At 35.1% G+C, this 20251-nt stretch overlaps 1 protein-coding gene across 3 annotated transcripts in view; it reads right to left on the reverse strand.

Annotated features, from left to right (window-relative positions):
* Grik2 (glutamate ionotropic receptor kainate type subunit 2) overlaps positions 1–20251 on the reverse strand; it is a 533349-nt gene that overhangs the window by 316816 nt on the left and 196282 nt on the right. For all 3 annotated transcript variants that reach the window (XM_090338374.1, XM_090338373.1, XM_090338375.1), the window contains exons 3-4: positions 19416–19583; positions 14018–14275 (exon numbers count right to left, since the gene is read on the reverse strand). In XM_090338374.1, the coding sequence (XP_090194500.1) occupies positions 14018–14275; positions 19416–19583 (426 nt within the window). The remainder of the gene's footprint in view (positions 1–14017; positions 14276–19415; positions 19584–20251) is intronic.

Raw genomic sequence — 20251 nt, forward strand, 5'->3', positions numbered from 1 at the left:
TCACCCACCCTTCTTAAACCACACTTTCCATTACTATTCTTAATTTTATATTATGTCTGGAGGCTTTGACTTTAAACAAAGCAATTTGTGCATATAATGCCTCTTCTTCTGTCTCATCACTTCTACATCTTCCCTTCCCTTTGATCCATCCCTTCCATTATGATTATGTCTCAATTCTGTGGTATGTACAGTCAATTCCTGCTTGCTTTTTCCATCTTCCCCATCTTCATCTTTCTATCTTTCTCCCCTGACCATAATCTTCCCTCTTTCAAGTACCCATTTTCTAGCACTTGTTTTGCTGGGCTTTGAATTTGTCTTTTAAGAGTTTCTCTATTTGTGTTCTCTATAGAGTCAATTACACTTCAGTTAATTCATTTGTAACCCATTATTTACCACCTAATGTGTTTACTCACAGGTTTGCAGGTACCTTCTAGCCAGCAAAAATGATGGAAACCATACAACCTACATTTCTCTGGGTCTGGATTACTTCACTTAATATAATTTTTTCCAAGTCTTTCTATTTCCTTATGAATTGCACAATATCATTCCTTCAGGTGATTGGGTAGAATTCCAGTGTGCATATATTTTCTTGACCATTCATTAATTGAGAGGCATTTGGCTGATTCCATATCTTGGATATGGTAAATAATGCTATAATAAACATGGTTGTGTTGGTAGCTTTAGTGTGACCTTATTTGTGTTCTATTAGATAAATTCCCAGGAGTCAAATTGCTGGGTCATAGCGTAGCTTTATGTTTACTTTTTAGAGGAACCTCCTTATTGCTTTCCCTAGTGGTTGAATAAGCTTATGTTCCCATCAACAGTATCCTTTTGGACAGATTTATTATTGTTTAAGTTGGCCATTCTCTGTCATGAAGTGGAATCCTAATGTTGTTTTGATCTGCATTTTCTTGGTACTAGTAACATTACACATTTCTTTTTTGTGTAATGCGTGAATTTACTTCTGAGAAATCTCTCTTAAGTCACTTGCCCATTTACTACTTGGGTAATTGTTTCTGAGAGTTTATATTTAGGGGCGGCAGAGAAGCATATATTGGATGTTAGGACTCTGTCTCATATTTAGCTGGTAAAAATTTTCCAGGGACGGGAGTTTGGCCTACTGGTAGAGTGCTTGCATGCACGAAGACCCAGGTTCAATTTCGCGGTTACAGCGTAACATAGAAAAAAATGCCAGAAGTAGTGCTGTGGCTCAAGTGGTAGAGCTCTAGCCTTGAGAAAACCCAAGGACAAAGCTCAGACCCTGAACCCAAGCCCAAGACTGGGAAAAAAAATCTCCCATTCTGCAGGCTTTCTGTTTATTAGGAGGTAAAGACCATAAGGATATTTTTTTTCATTTGGCTCACTATTTTATCTCTGTCGTCAAATGGTCAAATGCGCAGTTGTTACATGACAGCTACTTAAATAATAGTTGGGGTAAAAAAAATAAGTAAGTAAATAGATAAATGAATTTTACCACATTTAGTGCTCTCATGTCCTGAAAAGCATCAGCACTGCAAAATGGGTTACATGAGTAACATGAAAATCAGGACTGCTACAAAACTGCTGGTAAAGTTAACAACTAGATTAATGCTGCATCATATCCATTAAAAACAAAGTTATCAGCTCACAGAAGGTTATGTTCACAAGGTGATTTTGAGGTGCATTTTGAAGGTAATGAGTAGGTCTCTAAATGGAGCACACACATCAGGCAAAGAGAATAGCCTGTTCACAGCCCAAAGACTGAGACTGCAGAGTATGATGGGTAAGGGAAAATCACAAGTATTCAAGGAAATTTATGTTGAAGGAGCTAAGAAGAAATAACAGGATCATAAAACCAGAGGATGGCATGTGATTGACACAGATGTAGGTTAGGCTCATCCTGCTGCTTCCAAGAACTGGGTAGCAGCTGAAAAGTTTAATGCCAAAAATAACATCATTAGACTTCCATTTCAAAAATGTTAATTTTGTCTGTGTCAGATAGAAGAACTTCTATAGGAAAGACAAGACATAATTTAGGCAGTGAATGGCAAGAAGACTGAGACAAGTGATAGGGTTGCAGGCAAGGAGAAATTTTTAAGAAATTTGAGATAACAATGAGAATTATTATTAGTCAATTATAAATTAGGGATGCTGAAGAGATAAAGATCTTCAATTGTCACTAGGGATTAGACTGAGAACTTCTGATGAATAGGGTAATGCAAGAAAGTAAATTTTGGAAGAAACATACCAAGTTGTGTTTTGTTCTGTTTCTATTGGACATCTAATTACTAGTGACCAATAAGTACCTAGATCTTTGAGTATGAGAAATCTGGAAACCAGTGTCTCTCTCTCTCTCTCTCTCTCTCTCTCTCTCTCTCTCTCTCTCTCTCTCTCTCTCTCTCTCTCTCTCTCTCTCTCTCTCTCTCTCCTCTCTCTTTTGGTGGGCCATGGGCACTATCTTGAGCTCTTCAGCTCAAGGCTACCGCTCTACCTTTGAGCCAAGCCCCACTTCCCACTTCCCATTTTCTAGGGGTTAATTCGAGATAAGAGTTTAAGGTTCTTTTGTGCCCAAGATAGCTTTGAACCTTGATCCTCAGATCTCAGCCTCCTGAGTAGCTAGGATTACAGGCCTGAGCCACCGTTCCCAGCTATACATCAATTTCTGTCTATAACACATTCACAGAGGAGAGAAAACTGAGAGTAAAATATGCAAAAAAGAAAACACGATGACTTGGAATAAACTCTTAGAAAAAATAAGCACTTAAAGAACAAGTTAAGAGAGAAGAGTGCAAGAGCCTGTAAATGGGAATTTATGGCTAGAAAAGAGAATGGTGGCATAGAAACCAAGGCAGGAGAGCTTTGTTTTCTCATGGAAGGAGAAGTCACCATAAGCAAGTACTTCAAAGGAATCATTTTCTTTCCTATGTGCTGCATAGAGAAGGATAGAGAAAAGAAAAAGGAAAGGCTTCAGGTGGGTACCTGCCAACATGCCAGGTTCACTATGAACAAATTTGAAAATTTTAAATTTAGTTAAGCTGGCAAGTATCTGGCCATCCTCATGAGAATTATTTTCACTTAATAGATTTCTTTTTCAGCAAAGGCAAATATAACTGACCACTAAAATGTGTAATAAAACCTGCCCTATATATTTTTTTTAAATATATTTATGTATTTCACTATCTGCAGCTATATGCATTATGTGAGCATTGTTGATTAGACATTTCATTCTTGTCTTTTCCTGTGGCATACCACAAATGAAAAACTTAGATAACCAATTAGTCTGATGAATATGATCATGTAATCAGAGCCCAGGAACTAGGACTTTAAATAAAAAGAAAACAGGAGGAAACAAACCAAGTTCAAACAAAACCAATTTTGTGGAAAAACTACTAGGGAAAGATATATAATCTACTATATCCAAATAATTAGGTTTAACTTGTAATTACTAATTGTATTTTCAATTGTAATTACAGCACACAATATTTGAAACTTTGTACTTAAAATGTGCAACATATAATCATTTTAGATTTAAATGATCCCATACCCCAAAATAAAATTAATATTATTTTGTTCTATTCCGTGCAATACAAAAATTGTTATATTCTTCAAAATTAGTATCTTCTAGGACTATTTCTACATTAACATATTTATTGAATTATTTTATTTCATTTTATTCTTCTTACATACATATAGTGAATAAAATAAAATTCATTCTTCACTATTGACTTTATATTTTCATTAAAACAATACCAAAACCACACAGTTGTATTTAGAATGTGTGTGTGTATGTGTGGGTGTATGTTATAAGGAAAGTGTCATTATTTAAGGTACTGAGTTAGGCATTTTTTAAAAATGATTATATTATAAAACCTAATTAAAGTTGAAGTAGTTATGTGTTACAATTCCTAAAACAGTCGTTGTTTTTCAATTGCTAATGAAAAGAATTTACATTTTATCTTCTCTTTTTATGTCTGCATATTTAGTGACTGCTAACACATGAACATAACTCAGCATTCTCATACTACAATTCTATTAGTCTTATTGGGTTAGGAACTTTAAATTGGCCAACAAGGGACTGAGCAAACCACCAATGATATTATTGGTTGCTCATTCAAAATTCCTATTTTTTGAAGTTATAAAAACCTATAAATATTTTTGATACTTCAAATTTAATGCGAAAATTTAATTTTCACTGCCTCCTCCTCTATGTATGTCTTTTGTTCCACTTCCTAGACCAGAATTTATAGGTTAATATTTTATTTTTCTTTATCCTCACTCCCTTATCTCCTCCTATATACTAAGTATCCATTTCTCAAATCATAGAGTTGTCTTACTCAACATCATTCTATATAAAGTTCCTTACTAGAAACTGTACTGTGTTCTCAGACACTTCTCTGTGTCTGCTCTTGCCTTATTCAGCCTCATATCTCAATAATCCCAACAAATTTTCCACACTGGAATCAGAAACTCTGTATTATAAATTACTCTAGCTATGCCATTTGCTTATATTAAATACAGACAAAACTGGCTAACGAAAGGAAGGAAGGAAGAGGAGAGATAAGGAAAGAAGAAAGAGAAAGGAAGGAAGGAAGGAAGGAAGGAAGGAAGGAAGGAAGGAAGGAAGGAAGGAAGGAAGGAAGGAAGGAGAAAGAAGACATGTTATAGAATTCAATGAAGTGGTTTCTGGAGTTAATTGCCTAAATATGTCAAGATTCAAAACTTTTTTATATCCAAATTACCAATCAATATTTTCTCATGTTAGCAAATGATTAACAGCTCTTTTTCATAATGTATGGTGACATACAGAAGACACACTGCATATGGTATTTACATTGTTGCAAATTCTTTTCTTTCCTTTTTTCTTTATTTATTTTTTGATTGGTGTGGGGGTTGAATTCAGGTCCTGCATGCTGTCCCTAACTCACTTTGTGCCTAAGGCTAGCACTTGAGCCACAGTGCCACTTATGGTTTTGAGTGGTTGACTGAAGGTAAAAGTCTCACAGGGATTTTTCCACCCCATCTGGTTTCAAACTGTGATCCTCAGATCTCAGCTTTCTAAGTAGCTATGATTACAGATGTGAGCTGCCAGCATCCCTTTCATTTTTGAGAGTTTTAAGCATGAATTACATGTGCTATAAGTAATTATTTCATAAAGTATGTCAACAATTCTATGAAATACGTCCTGTCTTCAATGGAAAAGGCTTCAGCCCAGGCTTTTGGAAGTTGTTAAGGGTTACACAACAGGGTCAGGATATCCAATTTAGAATATTGTGGAACCAAAAGTTGTAGGAACTATGTTTGTCCATGCTTGCACATTCTTTCTCTTGGTCTCCTTTTCTGAGTCCCTTAATATATTCCCATTTTTTTTTTGCCAGTCCTGGGCTTGAGCTCAGGGCATGAACCCTGTCCTTGGACTTTCTCAAGGCTAGAGCTCTACCACTTGAGCCTCAGCACCACTTCCGGCTTTTTTCTATGTATGTGTTACCAAGGAATTGAACCCGGGTCTTCGTGCATGCTAGGCAAGCACTTTAACCACTAGGCCAAACTCCTGGCCCTACCCTAAGTAATCTTATGGTTGGTAGGCAAAATACTTCTTTGAGTAATAAAAATATAAGAAATATAGGATAAAGCAGCATTTTAGTAATCAAGAATTTTGTATGCTAGGCAAGCACTCTACCACTAGGCCAAACTCCCGGCCCTATATTCCCATTTGTGAGGCAAACATTTACTACTTAACCAATACTGCCATAAAGATGTGTACTCCAGGTCATCAAAATGGGACAAAAAATGTTAGGACATCAAATTGAAATGTCTCAGTGATCTTTTCTACCCTAGTTTTTTTTTTTTTTTGCCATGTTTCCCTCCCAATTCCTTAACTTCCTGTTTCTGAAAATCCCTCACAGGGAAGTACTTGCAGTTCACTAACAAACCTTATATTCATACACACACACACACTTTTCCAGTTGGCACACATCCATTAATCTTTCAGGATAATTTCATGATCATGCCATTTGTCTTTTCTCAAAGCTATAAGCTCCTCCTCTCTGAGCAGTCATAGTTTGCTTCTTCCCTCTCAGATCTTTTTATACCACAGTAGTGTCAGCTACTCTCCCCACTCTACTCTGAGCTGTGCCTCTGCTTAGGGAAGCACATGATATGCAGAAGAAAGTTGGATTGTGATTTTCAAATCAATTAATAAGTATTTACTTATCACTAAAATAGGATATAGATCCAATTTGCTTTAATTTTCTAACAAATAATGGAAGAGATTATGTAAACATCTGTGAAAATCATCATTCATTTCATTTAACTGAAAGTATTTATAAGGTACTAACTGGACTTGACTTTGGGCAGATCACATAACTCACTGACATTCACGGTTTTTTTCACATATTTTTATTGTAATTAATAGAAGGGTTACATTATATTCGCCAGATAGATGGTGCATTACTTCAAATACACTAATACCCTTTCTTGTGACTTGGTCCCCATTTCCCTCCTCTCACCCCAGCCCCTCATCTTGTTTTCCTCCCTTCCTTATCCGACTTCTAATACCCAAATATGCATATGTACAATATATTAGATAGCCATGAGAAATACTGTAACAATATGAGATAATCTAGCAAAAGACATGAGAGATAACCTCATATTGGTATAGTATCTCACTTTGTTATCTGATATATTGAATTTATTTGTATTTGGATATTTGAAATTTGATAGGGAAGGGGGGAAAACCAAGACAGTTGTGGGGTGTGGGGGGGGGAGGGAAACGGGTACCAAGACATGTGAAAGGGTATCAATGTATGTGAATTAATGCACCTTGTATCTGGCAAATATCATGTAACCCTTTTACTAATTACAATAAAAAAAAGAAAAAAAAGAGATGAGAGATAACATAGTACATTAAGGACAACAATCACTCATTATATGGCCTTTGTTTCTATATCCTGGAGGTCCTTTCATTTAGCATCATACTATATGGCCTTATGAATCTAGGTTTTGTTCTACTGTAGAGCCCAAGGTTTCTACTGATTATGACAAATGAGGGAGACCATTGAGCCTATGTTCCTTTGAGTCTGGCTTACTTCACTTAATATGATTTTTTCTGTCTTTCCATTTCCTTACAATTTGGGTGATGCCACTCTTTCTGATGGCAGCATAGAATTCCATTGTGTATAAATACCACATCTTGTTGATCCACTCATAAACTGAAGGGCATCTGGTTTGGTTCCATACCTTTGCTATGGTAAATAGTGCTGCAATGAACATCATTGTGCTAATGGATTTAGTATGTCCTTGTTTCTGGACTATTGCGTAAATGCCAAGTAGTGGAATTGCTGGGTCATAGGGAATTTCTATGTTTAATCTTCTGAGAAACTGCCATATTACTTTTCATAGTGGTTGAACAAGTTTGCACTCCCACCAAGAGTGTAGTAGTGATCCCTCCTGGCCACATCTACTCCAGCATCTGTTATTATTAAATTTCTTGATCCTGGCCATTCTAACTGGAGTGAGGTGGAATCTTAGAGTTGTTTTGATTTGCATTTCTTTTATGGCCAGAAATACCAAGAAACACAACAAATCAGAGAAAGTCTGGATAAGTGGGACTGCATTAAACTGCAGAGCTTCTGTATAGCAAAGGACATAGCGAGGAAATTAACTAAAAAGAGTACAGAGTGGGAGATATTTATTAGCCATACAACAGAGAAAGGCCTCATATCTAAAATATATCAACAGCTCAAAAAATTGAATCACTCCAAAACTAATCTCCAAAGAAACAACCATCCCATTAAAAGATGGGCCAAAGACTTAAAGAGAGTCTTCTCTGAAGAAGAAATAAGAATGGCCTATAGAAGAAATGCTCATTGGCATTTCCTTATCTAAGTAATGGGTAATAATACCTTCAAGTCTTTATTCCATAAATACTTATTAAAGTATACCCAGGTAATATTTTTTGAATACTGTTGATAAAAATGACAGTTTTTTAGTACATCCTGTTTATATCTTGGTTCAGTGGAAGAAACAACCAGAAAAAAAATTATTTTCAGTGTGACAAACATTCTCATGGGCAGTGTCATAGGAATTACTGTGGTGTTTTGGAAATGTGTTTGGGTGAGACCTGTTCTAGATATTGAAAAGGGAGCCAGGAAACTCTTTCTTTGTGACATTCAAGGCAGATGGTACTTATAATCTATGTGAAACTATGCATGTACACACATGTGTACACCTTGTATTAGGAAGGGGTGGCAGGAATAGGATCTTTCACATGAACAAAATTGTATTTTTAACAATTGAAATACATTTAACAGTTGATTTTGAAAGGAATAAATTTTTTTTCAAGATTAAAGCATCATTGGAAAATGAAAGGGACTAGATCATTTACAAAGTATCTTTAAAAGCTTTGACTTTCAACCAACGAGAAGCTAATAAAGAGAAATCAATCAAAGCTGTATTTTTAATGAAATGTAGACACTGGATTATAGAAATGCAAACTGAAATGGAGAGTTCAGTTCAGTGACGGAATTTATGAAAGGTAATGCTAATTATGGTGACTCCATATGGAAGGAATAAATGAAGAGGATAGACTTGACATTTAGGGCTTGACCGTGGAACCTATGTAAGGAAGTAATCAAGGAAGGTGTTTCTTTCTCTTTTAGGCTGCTAGTGGATAGGAAAGTCAGTCATAAGAAGCATGGTAAAGTGATAGCCTGGGTTTTTTTGGGGGAATGCACTGAATTGCTTGAAAGATTAAGTAAAATAATTTATTTGAAAGCAACTATCACAATGCATAATGCACAAAAGCTTATTTCTATAGTCATTTCCACCTATATCTTCTTCCATTGCTGTTCGAATATTTTAATAGCAAAACTGGGAGTAGAATCCCAGGCTTCTGGTTCATAGCACAGAATTCTTTGCTAATGGGCTGCTGATTTATAAACAAAGATGAAACACAGAAAATTTTAAGCAAATATTCACAACTTGTTCTGGATTGGCTTACAAGCTGACAGCTATCCAAGTTATTTTTAGTTTATATTTAAAATGAATCATATGTTCTAAAATGACTGACAGAAACACAGCTTTGTTTCCAAAACCAATTCTTTTCCATCATTTTTGGACGTCATTCAGAGCTATAACAGATTTGCATGGTGTTTAAAAGCATTCATCCAGGACGACAACAAATGCTAATTATCATAAAAATAAATAGATCCTGTTAATATCGTTTTAAGAATTTCTCCTTCCCCAGCCCAATATTTCATTGTCTATGCCATCTGTTTTGGGACAGGATCAAGGACTGAAAATATAATGTTCATGTATTAAACTGGACAACACTGTGGAAATGAAAGGGATATAAATAAAAGTATCACACATAATAAATAAATTTGGAAAAAGAAAGAGGAGTCATGTTAGTGATAGTTTGTGTGTGCCCTGTAGTAAACAGTTGATAGGGAGGTCCAAAATAGAGTCAATAATGTTTATCTTGCTGGGTTTGAGGGAGGAAATACTCATTTCCGTTCACAGTTCCCGCTGTCATATCACTTTCCATAGTGTCACATAATAATCCTGTTTATTTGGGAAGTTTACAAATCCTTTTTTGACTTCTTTTACTAAGAATCTATCATGGAACTTTAAAATACAAATAAAAAAGACCAAAGGAACATGTAAGTTTATTAATGAATACAGTTCAGAAGGACTCCTTTACTTATTTTTCAGTCAATTACCTTATATCAAATAATGAGTTCTGTAGTTACCCCTTGTTTTCTACTTCTTTCAGGTAACTTAGAACACTCACCTTCAACCAAAAGTGATATAAAATAAGAGAGATAACAAGTGAGCAGTTACAAATAAAATTAGCTCATTAGGAATAATCAAATGTCTAGGCTATGCTCCAATCAACATGGTTATGTTGGTGGGCTTATTGTATCCTACTTTGTAATTTTCTGGGTAAATGCCCATGAGAAACATAGGTGGATTATAGGGTAGTTTTATGGGTAATTTTTTGAGGGACCTCCAATTGTTTTGCAGATTAGTTAAATATTTATGTTCATATGGTGTATAGGGTTCCCTTTTGGCCACATACTCACCAGGCACCTGTTGTTTCCTTTCTTGAAAATAACCAGTCTAACTGAGGTCAAATAGAATTTCAATGTTGTTTTGATTTGCATTTTCTTTATGGACAGAGATGTTGAGCATTTCTGCTTATCTGTCTTGGCCAATTTCATGTCTTCTGAGAAGAATCCTTTTTAGCTCATTTGTTCATTAATTGGCCCACTAATTAATTTTCGTAGCTGTTAAGAATCTCCCAATTTAGTATGTTTTCTTTTGCCCTGCTAGCTATGTCCTTTGTTATGTAGACACTTTCGAGTTTTATGCAGTCCCATTCATCAAGTCTTTTTTCGATTTACTGTGATTCTATAATTTTACTCAGAAAGTTTCCACTCATGCTCAGGGGCCTGAATGTTATTCTTACCCTTTCCTGTAATAGTTCCGTGTTTTCAAGTCTTACATTGGATCTTTGATCCATTTTGAATTGATGCTGGGACAAGGTAATAAATAAGGATCTAGTTCCAGTTTTTTGCACATAGATATCTATTTTTGCAGATCCAAGTTATTGAATTAGCCCAGGTTCCTCTAAACAGACAAATGGATCAAGAAAATTTGGTATATATATACCCAATGGATTTTATTCTTCAACTAGAAAGAATGATAATGTACCATTTGTAAAGAAATGACTTGGAGGATGTGGCACTGTGGCTCAAGGGGTAAAGTAGTAGTTTTGAGCTGAAGAGCTAAGGGACAATTCCCAGGCCCAGAGTTCAAGTCCCATGAGCAACAAAAAAAGAAGAAAAGAAAAAGAAAAAGAAATGACATGAAGGGTCCAGTAGTATGGCCTAGCATGCACAAAGCCATAGGTTCAATATCTTGGAACCATAAGCCAGAAGTGGTGTGTGGCTTAAGAGGTAGAGCACTAGCTTTGAGAAAGTCCAAGGACAGTTCCCAGGCCCTAAGCTCAAGCCCTAGGACTGGCAAATAAAAAAAAAGAAATGACATGGAAAAATTATGTTAAATGAACTAATTCAGCCCAAAGAGAAAGAGCATTTATGCTCTTCCTTATATATGGAAGCTAGACTTAGCTTATAAACATAAGTAAATGTTTTGGGTGGTATGCAAGTGTGTGGAAATGTTTTAACTGAAATGTATTAACTGAAAAGAGGTAGATTCAAGAAAAAATTCAAAGAGTGCAATTCTCTAGAAAGGCAAAATTAGTAAAATAAAACCTCAGGTTTTGGGTTCTTGTAATAAGTGGATATAACCAAGGAGAAATGGGTAGACAAATGGAGAACAGAGGTATCAAAGAATGCAGTCAAGAATCCTACAAAATTAAGAAGAGTGAGGGAAGGGATGGGTAGAAGTGGGGTGGGTAAGAATATTGGAAAGAGCATGCATTATATTCAGAAACGACTTTGTTAAATGGAAACACCTTTGTAAAACTACTTAATGATAATAATAATGATAATAAATTAAGTCTTAGAAAGAAAGAATTAAGCACACTTTATTGTAAATTAGAAGTTTAACAAAGGGAAGGGCTTTGTTTCTACACTGACCTATAAACACATGTATAATCACAGTGCAGGTGTCCATTTGATATGTGTTAAGTGAATTGTTTAATAATATGGACGATTAATAAACATTGTTTTTTCCAGAGGACTTTAAGGCATATATTCTGTAAACCAATGTCATAATTTTAGATTACAAAGATTTAAATAATCGATGACCTTTGAAATATTCAAGTATGTGTGTTATATTAAAAATAAGAAAATGAAATTTTTTCTGTTAATAATAATTTAACTATTTTAATTCATTTAGTCTTAGGTCAGTAACCTACTAAAATTGCCTAAGTAGAAAAGTCTATAACAGGCTATTTCAGCTGATCTTGATCATAGACATGTTTACAATAATATTTGCAGCAAGGGGATATTAATTTCACATACAGCTTTACCAAGTTGGAGTATAACTTGTTCAGAAATTTGATTATTTTTTACTCACTCAAGAAGTTTCATATAGCTGAAATAGCTGCCAATTTCCTTCTTAGCCTGGAGAGTTGTAAGAATGCAAAATATCACACATACCTGTGTACATTATAGTTGTTCATATGAAGTTGTAAGATATTTGAATAATATTTGGAGAATACATTATTCACCTATGGCTCATGCTGAAAATGGATCCATTTTCTATGCTTCTGCGACCAGCTACCATATACATGAAGTGAACCAATTTATAAAGAATACTTGGATCATTACACATAATGCAGACCTAACAAAACATTCATCCCTCACCTCCCACTCAAATTAAATTATAGAACTTTACAAATAAACAAAAAATGATTTTGGTAAAATCATAATACACAATAATATCTCATTTGAGTTAAAAGACAAAGATTGTTGAATAATTTAAGGGCATGTATGGATATAAACCTAAATATTTTCATAAATATTTAATGTTTTTCAGGAAAACAACATTATTCTATTAATTTATATTTAGGCTATTTATCTTAATAAATACAACTTCATAGTTTTTTTTGTTTTTGTTTTTGTTTTTGTTTTTTGCTAGTCCTGGGCTTGAGCTCAGGGCCTGAGCACTGTCCTTGGACTTTCTCAAGGCTAAAGCTCTACCACTTGAGTTTCAGCACCACTTCCGGCTTTTTTCTATATGTGGTACCAAGGAATCGAACCTGGGTCTTCATGCATCCTAGGCAAGCACTCTACCACTAGGCCAAACTCCCGGCCCCAACTTCATAGTTTTTTTTAACTGCAATTTTCTATTCCCTAGGAAGAATTCTTGTCCATTGGTTTGTAATGATCAATTTTACTAACAAATGCAAAAAAATTCTACATTGAATTTTGTACTCTGCCAGCATACAAAGTGAATAAACACAAAGGACTAAAGTACGTTCCTGTCATATTTATGGATGATCTAAATTCTAGTAAATTTCAATCATGATATAAATTTGAAAGCCTACTGAAATGTTCTAAAATGAAATGCTTTACATCTTAATTTGAAGACCACTACTTAGACTGCATAATAAAACATCCTTGAATGATCTTTGGCCATAACAACCTGAATGCACTTATCTCATCTAAAACATCCATGAATGCAATCATGTGTCATTGTATATTTAGCAGGACAGTTTCTTTACCAATACCACTGTCAACAATTCTTGAAGGTTAAACTTTGGGGTTTATTTTCTTCTAATTTTCTGAAATTTGTTTTTCATTAACCCAAGGTAACCATTCATATATAAATACCATAATGAAATTAAAAGAAGAAAGCAGAGACAATAGTGAAAATATACTTTTATGATACTGAAATAAAGACTATTGTAATAAATTTTATTTTCTAGTGTCCACACAAAAATGGCTCTAGAACTCTGGAATGCTTCAGTCAGTATTATGTTGTTCCATGTTAAAACTGCATTGTGCCTTACAGATGCAAATTTTATTAATGTACATATATACTACATTTAAGACGGAAAAGAATGTTAAAGCAAATTTGTGAATTTTCTTAAGGAGTTTCATTGACAACCAACCCTGAAGCTTTGCTCTAAGAAGGGGCTCTTCACTTATAAATACTGCAGACGAATATTTCAATGTTGTATTTTACCTGCTTCTATTGTTTATTCCATCTATAGTTCAAGCTAGGTGATATTTCACTGAAAAGTAGACTATATCTCACAAATACAGAAAAAAAGTCTAAGTTAGCTGGTATTTTGTCTGGAAATGTAACATGAAAATTGGTATTCACTTCTTTTAAAGTTGGTCTAAAAAAAAGTGAAGAGTCCCAGTAACACAAAGGACAAAACCACAGTGAAAATCTGGGATGGTGAGAAGAAATGTATTCACTATCTTACATAGGGCACTACAACCCTTCTGTACATCACCCTGACAATAAAATTAAATTAAAAACAGAAAGAATGCGGAATGGGACCCCAGAGAACGAGGCACATTTAACACGTAGCCCAAAGGCTAGTGAGTTTTCTTACCAGTGCTGTCATCATACACCACGGTGACTGTTTTCCACTTGAAAAACTGCACCAGGTCTAAAATGGCACGGCTGAGTGAAGAGAAGTCTGGGTAGAGACTGACGTAGAAGGAATCTTTGTTGTCCGACACCTGGTGTTTCCAGCGAGTCTGGATGTGTGGAACGCCTAGAGCATTGCAGATGGACTGCACTGCATTGGCTGAGGAGCTGTGCGAAGGCCCGAAGATGGCAGCCACCCCCAGAGACAGCTGATCACAGGCTGAAGGAGACAAAAGTCCCGTTAGTAAGACAAGGGTGGGGGAGCCAGTGTGTGAACACTCAAATCGCGTTAGTATTAAATGTCACAGGCATCGTCCTGATGAAAGACTTGCCTTTAATATGTGCTTAGTCCATACATTTTATGATTTACCTCTGACCATTTTCAAGTGGCTATGAGAGGGTTAATTTGGGCTGGGAGTTTGACCTAGTGATACAGTGCTTGCCTAGCATGCACGAAGACCAGGGTTCGATTCTTCAGTACCACATATATAGAAAAAAAGCCAGAAGTAGTGCTGTGGCTCAAGTGATAGAGTGCTAGCCTTGAGAAAACACATGGACAGTGCTTAGTGCTCAGGCCCTGAGTTCAAGCCCCAGGACTGCCCCCCCAAAAAAGAGAGAGAGAGAGAGAGAGAATGAGGGTTAATTCAGCCAAATGTCTGAAAGTCAGAGCTAAATAAATCCATAAATAATGCTAAGGAAGAGAAACAGAGGCTAAAAAAATACATATTTTATTTATTTATTTATTTATTCTTTATGGTGTGAGCCATTTGGTATGGCTTAAACTCAGGGCCTGTGCTCTGTCCCTGATATTTCCTGCTTAAGGCTAGTGCTCTACCACTTGAACCACAGCTGTTCTTCAAGCTTTTCTGGTACTATTAATGGGAGATAAGAGTCGCATAGACTTTCTTCCTGTGCTGGCTTCGAATTGTGATCCTTAGGTCTCAGCCACTTGAAAAGCTGGAATTACAGGCTTCAGCCACCAGCATTTGTCTCAAAACAAATACTTTTTAGCTGCCAGTGGGAATGACATGTTTACTTCAGAAGATAGTAGTTCATAATATGAATGTAGAAAAATAGCATCATTTCACAAATTCATTGGTAATTAGGATATCCGTGTGTGTGTGTGTGTGTGTGTGTGTGTGGTGTGTGTGTGTGTGTGTGTGTGTGTGTGTGTGTGTGTGTGTGCATAGATGCAAGATGAACTCAGGGTTTCATAGTTGCTCTTGGCTTTTTTCCTCAATACTGGTACTCTGCCATTTGAATCATAGCTCTCTTTCCTAAACTTTCAAATTCTTAACATAATGAAATTTTGTTCCTTCCCCCCACTGAATTATATATATGTACATATATATATATATATATATAACAATGAGAAGAAATTTATAGACACAGTCCAAATATTCAGAAAAATCCTTACTAAATATATTAGGAAGAACAGCAAAATTATTAATTATTCAATACAAAATTATTAGGTAAGTATTCACTTATCTATAAATTAATGGTTTTTGTGTTATACACCTTTTATATTACCCCCAAATACAAATTTTAGAGTCAACACTTACAGAAAAATTTGCTTGCATAGATAATAATTGTAATTATGAGCAGAAGAAACATACTAGAGTATTCAGATTAAAACACACATACCAGTAACTATGAATCTATAAGTTACACTGAACCAGATGGTGAGTTTGTGTCTAGAAAGTAAATAATTTTGGAAACATGAAAATTATCTTTAAACATCCAAAGACCTAGTCAGGGAAATGTCCTTTGTTTTATTTAACTTTCTAAAGGAGAATTAGAAGGAATGGTCGGAAGTTTCTCATGGATTTTGATCCAAGTCAAGGTTATAAAAACTGTAAGGAAAATAGAAAATATACCCAAATGAAATAGTTTAGCCCAAGAGGAAATGGCTCTTCAGCAACAGTAACTGCAGTATTTAAACAGAACTAAGTAGCATTACAGACACAAAATAGGTGTTAAATCTCAATTCTTACCAAGTATAAAGTCGACAATTCTGAGAAAACTTTTTTCTATCTTCTACATAAAATATAGCATGATGTATGAGTTCTTAAACAAAGAGGCACTAAACCAATGTGATCTAAATAAATTGATTCTGAATCTATACATTCTTCCTAAATGATTTTTACAATTCTGAGTCAGCAGGAAGGAGGATGGAAATTTTCACTCTACCTAGGATTTTCTTATATACATTGAGAACAAATGATCTTTTTAACTTTGTAATTTTGACCAATTACAATCCAAGATGAACTAAAGAGAATTATATTTGGCCAGGTATATTTCAAATAATATAAGTATCTTTTATTTTCTCTTTGAGACATGGTGTCTGTGTTCAGGTTAGCCTCAAACACAAACCCTCCTGCCTCTTCCTCCAAAGTTTAAAGGGAGATGCTCTGCTTAAGAGAGCTTTTAAAAAAAATAATGTAGATGTGACATAATAAGTCATGTTCTAGTATATCAACTATTTTGTTAACAGAGGAAAATAATTTTACTTATTAAATGTGTACGAGAAAAGAAACGGAAATCTTACATTTAATTTCTAATTGTTTTTATTTTACTTTTGATGTGGTAGTAGGGTTTAGACTCAGTATCTCATGATTATATATATATATATATAGTATTATACTATATATATATATATATGTACCAGTCCTGAGGTTTGAACTCAGGGCCTGATCACTGTCCTTGTCCTTGGGCTTTCTCAAGGCTAGTGCTCAATCACTTCTGAGACACAGCACTACTTCTAGCTTTTTCTGTGCTTGTGGCTCCAAGGACGCAAACCCTATCCTCGTGGGTGCTAGGCAAACACTCAACAACTAAGCCAAATTCCCAGCCATGATCTTATATTTTTAAGTTAGTAAAGTAATTCAAAATAATTCATATACTTTGAAAATGGATTTTTCCCCTTACATTGTATTTCCAACATATTAACCTATCAAACATTTCTGCATTCTATAAGATGTAATAGGTCAACAAACAAGATCAAAATTGCACTCAACATTATAATATTATAATCTTCTAAAAAGGTACTCACAGACTTTTATTAGCTTTTCCTAGCTTCAGGCCAGTGTCAATGAATATGTTTTATTTCCTGTGGATGACAAATTCCTTGATGTTTTGGAAATAAGTTGACTTCATCAACTTATAAGTTTGCTAAAGTATGTCAGGCATAGTATTCTTGTGTTTTTATGCCACTTCTTTGAAATTTTGGTAAAGAAATCTATTAATATTTTATCTATATTGTACTCACATCATATTCTGAATGCTTTCATTTGAGGCAGAGAGTCTTGTTCCTAATGAAAATAATCATGAACTATGCCACTAATCAAAGGCACTTGTCTTGCAATTCATGACTTATTTTGTGCTTGTGATGACAAATACAGCATATTTTTTTGATAAACTTTAACCTTTTCTCCTATCAGCCCTCCAAGCCTCTCATCATCCTGATACGATTCTGAAATGTGGAAATTTATTTGTATTCATAAATATATGAATTCAAAGGGCAGGAAGAAAAGAGCTTTGATAAACACAAGTTAGCAGCTGGGGGAAAAAGAAAGTTCTTTTCATCTTGAGCAACACTGTTCTTTATCACCTGCTATTAATATTAATAATCTTAGCAGAAATATTCACAAACTCAGAATTTCAAGTAATTATGCACATTTTTAGTAAGGTAAGGTACTAACAAAGCAATGTTATCACTGCCTCCAGGCAAACATTGGTGGCAAGTATGAAATGACATTCAGGCCCTGGCTGTTTGCTACTATTCAGGAGTCCTAGCTAAGGAAGCTGGAACAAGAATTGTGGTTCAAAGCCTGCCTGGGTTGGAAAATCTACAAGACTCCTTCTACAAATAACCAGAAAAATAAGCTAGGCTAGAAGCACGTTTCTGGTGGCAAAACACTATCTGAGAAAGCAAAAGGAGCAAGTGAAATGGTCTGAGTTCAAATCTCTGAACTGGCAGAGAGCTGGAGTTGGGGGTAGGGTGGGGGGAGGGAGTGGAAGTGACAAGTGTCCTGTAAGCCCAGTCCTTTAAGAAAGTTATATTCTAGAAAGTTATATTCTAGAAATACTTTGTATTTTTTTCAATTAAGATCGGACATTTTTCTTTGGCAGTACTAGGGTTGAAATCAGGACCTAATACTTTACAGGCAAGTACTCTACAACTTGAACCATCGTTAGCCTTTTGGGCATTCATTGTTTTCAATGTAGGGCCTTGAATTTATCACCAGACTGAATCAACAGGCATGGCTTGCAGGCCTCTTACTTATGTTTCCTACATTGCTGTGAAGAAAGGTTTGTGCCACTGTTGTTGGATTTCATTGGTTGAGATGGAGTATCATTGCTGGCCTCAAAGTTTGATTTACCTAATCTCAGCTTCCAAAAGAATTAGGATTGATATTGGACACTGGTGGCTCACACCTATAATCCTAGTTACTCAGGAGGGTGAGATCTGAATATCTTGGTTCAAAACCAGCCAGGTCAGGAAGTCTGTGAGATTTTTATCTATGATTAACCATCAGAAAACCAGAAATAGCTCTGTGACTCAAAGTAATAGAGAGGTAGCCTTGAGTGAAAGAGCTCAGAGAGAGCATCCAGGCTCCAAGTTCAGGCCCCACAACCAACAGAAAGAAAAAAAGAAAAAAGAAATAGAATTAGGATTATAGGTATGAGCTCTGAGTCTTCTGGACTGATCTTTTAAAGCCACAAACCTTTTTTGAGGTAGTCAATAAATGGTAATACAGTAAGAATATAATAGGGCTGATGTTGGTAATAAAAATAAAAATTTAAGAATGTCAAGATTCACTGAAGTTATTTTATTTTAGTGGGCTTATAAAATTAGATACAGTTTAATTACAAGGCAGAAGAATCAATAGCAGAAAAACAGTTGACAATATTAGATTTAATTGTACGTATATGTAGATACTTTTGGACAGTTATAAAAGTTTACCTTCCTTATAAAAGTTAGGTACATTTTCCTTTTTTTTTTTTTTGTGGGTCATCGGGCCTGAAGTTGGCCTAGGCACTGTTCCTTATCTCCAGGCTCATACCCTACCCTTGAACCAAGCTCCACTTCCTGTTTTCTAGAGGTGAATTGGAGATGAGTCTCATGTCTCTTTGTGCTAGGGCTGGCTTTGAACCTTGATTGTCAGATCTCAGCCTCTTGAGTAGCTAGGATTACAGACGTGAACCACCACACTCTGAGTTTTGTACATATTCAAATGAACTCTTCACATGCAATCATTTTTAACAATTTATTGAGTACATGATCAAATAAAGAAATCTCTTCAGAAAACTTGGGAATTTGAAACCCAGAAACATAATCTCAAATATCAACTAATTACCTTTCTTGGATGCTTCAAAACTGTCATAGAGGTTTATCTTCTGGGTATCATAAGTTAGGGTGGTATTGGGCAACAGAGTTCTGTTTCGGTTGATGGTATTCACAGCAAATCGGAAAGCCAGTTCCTCCGCTCCCATTGGGCCAGATTCCACATATTCAAAAATACCTCCTAGCAAAACAAGAGAGAATAATCACACAGCTCTTACAACACAAAGAACATGTCAGATAATTCCTGGATTTCATGTCAGGGTGTTTGTGAGTATGTGTGTGTGTGTGTGTGTGTGTGTGTGAGTGTGTGTGTAAAATCTCTTTTAAGTGAATAAATTTTGTGCCTATTTTCTTTGAGCTTTAGAATAGAGCTCTTTAAATAAATGAAAACTGACCAAATTGCCTCAGTATTTCTGCCAAAATTTAATATTACTTAAATGTAATTTTTCTCTTTCATTTTTAGCAATGATATATTTCTTTAATAAGCATTTATGGATGTTGTCTTAGTAAGGAAAATTATCCCCAAAAATTTTGAGCATAATCCCAGAATCGTAAATTATCTGTGATGTCACCAACTCTAAAGCTTAGCATGGGCAAGAGACAGAAGTTAGAATTCATTCAAATTTTATGATGTTAAACTTGTTAATATTCCAAAATAATATCAAAGCCATCTTACAGCGAAAATAAAGTAGTACGTCTCCGTTCATTTTATTTTTAGGCCCTTTCAGAAAGTACTTGATGTATATGGTGTATACTTCTCCAAAAAAAATGCATATCTCCTAATTAATAACATTGCAGCATACTATATATATATATATATATATAACTGAAAACAATATAACTGAAAAC

Source organism: Megascapheus bottae, chromosome 8 (assembly GCF_031878675.1).
Source record: "Megascapheus bottae isolate mThoBot1 chromosome 8, mThoBot2.hap1, whole genome shotgun sequence".
NCBI classification, from domain to species: domain Eukaryota; kingdom Metazoa; phylum Chordata; class Mammalia; order Rodentia; family Geomyidae; genus Megascapheus; species Megascapheus bottae.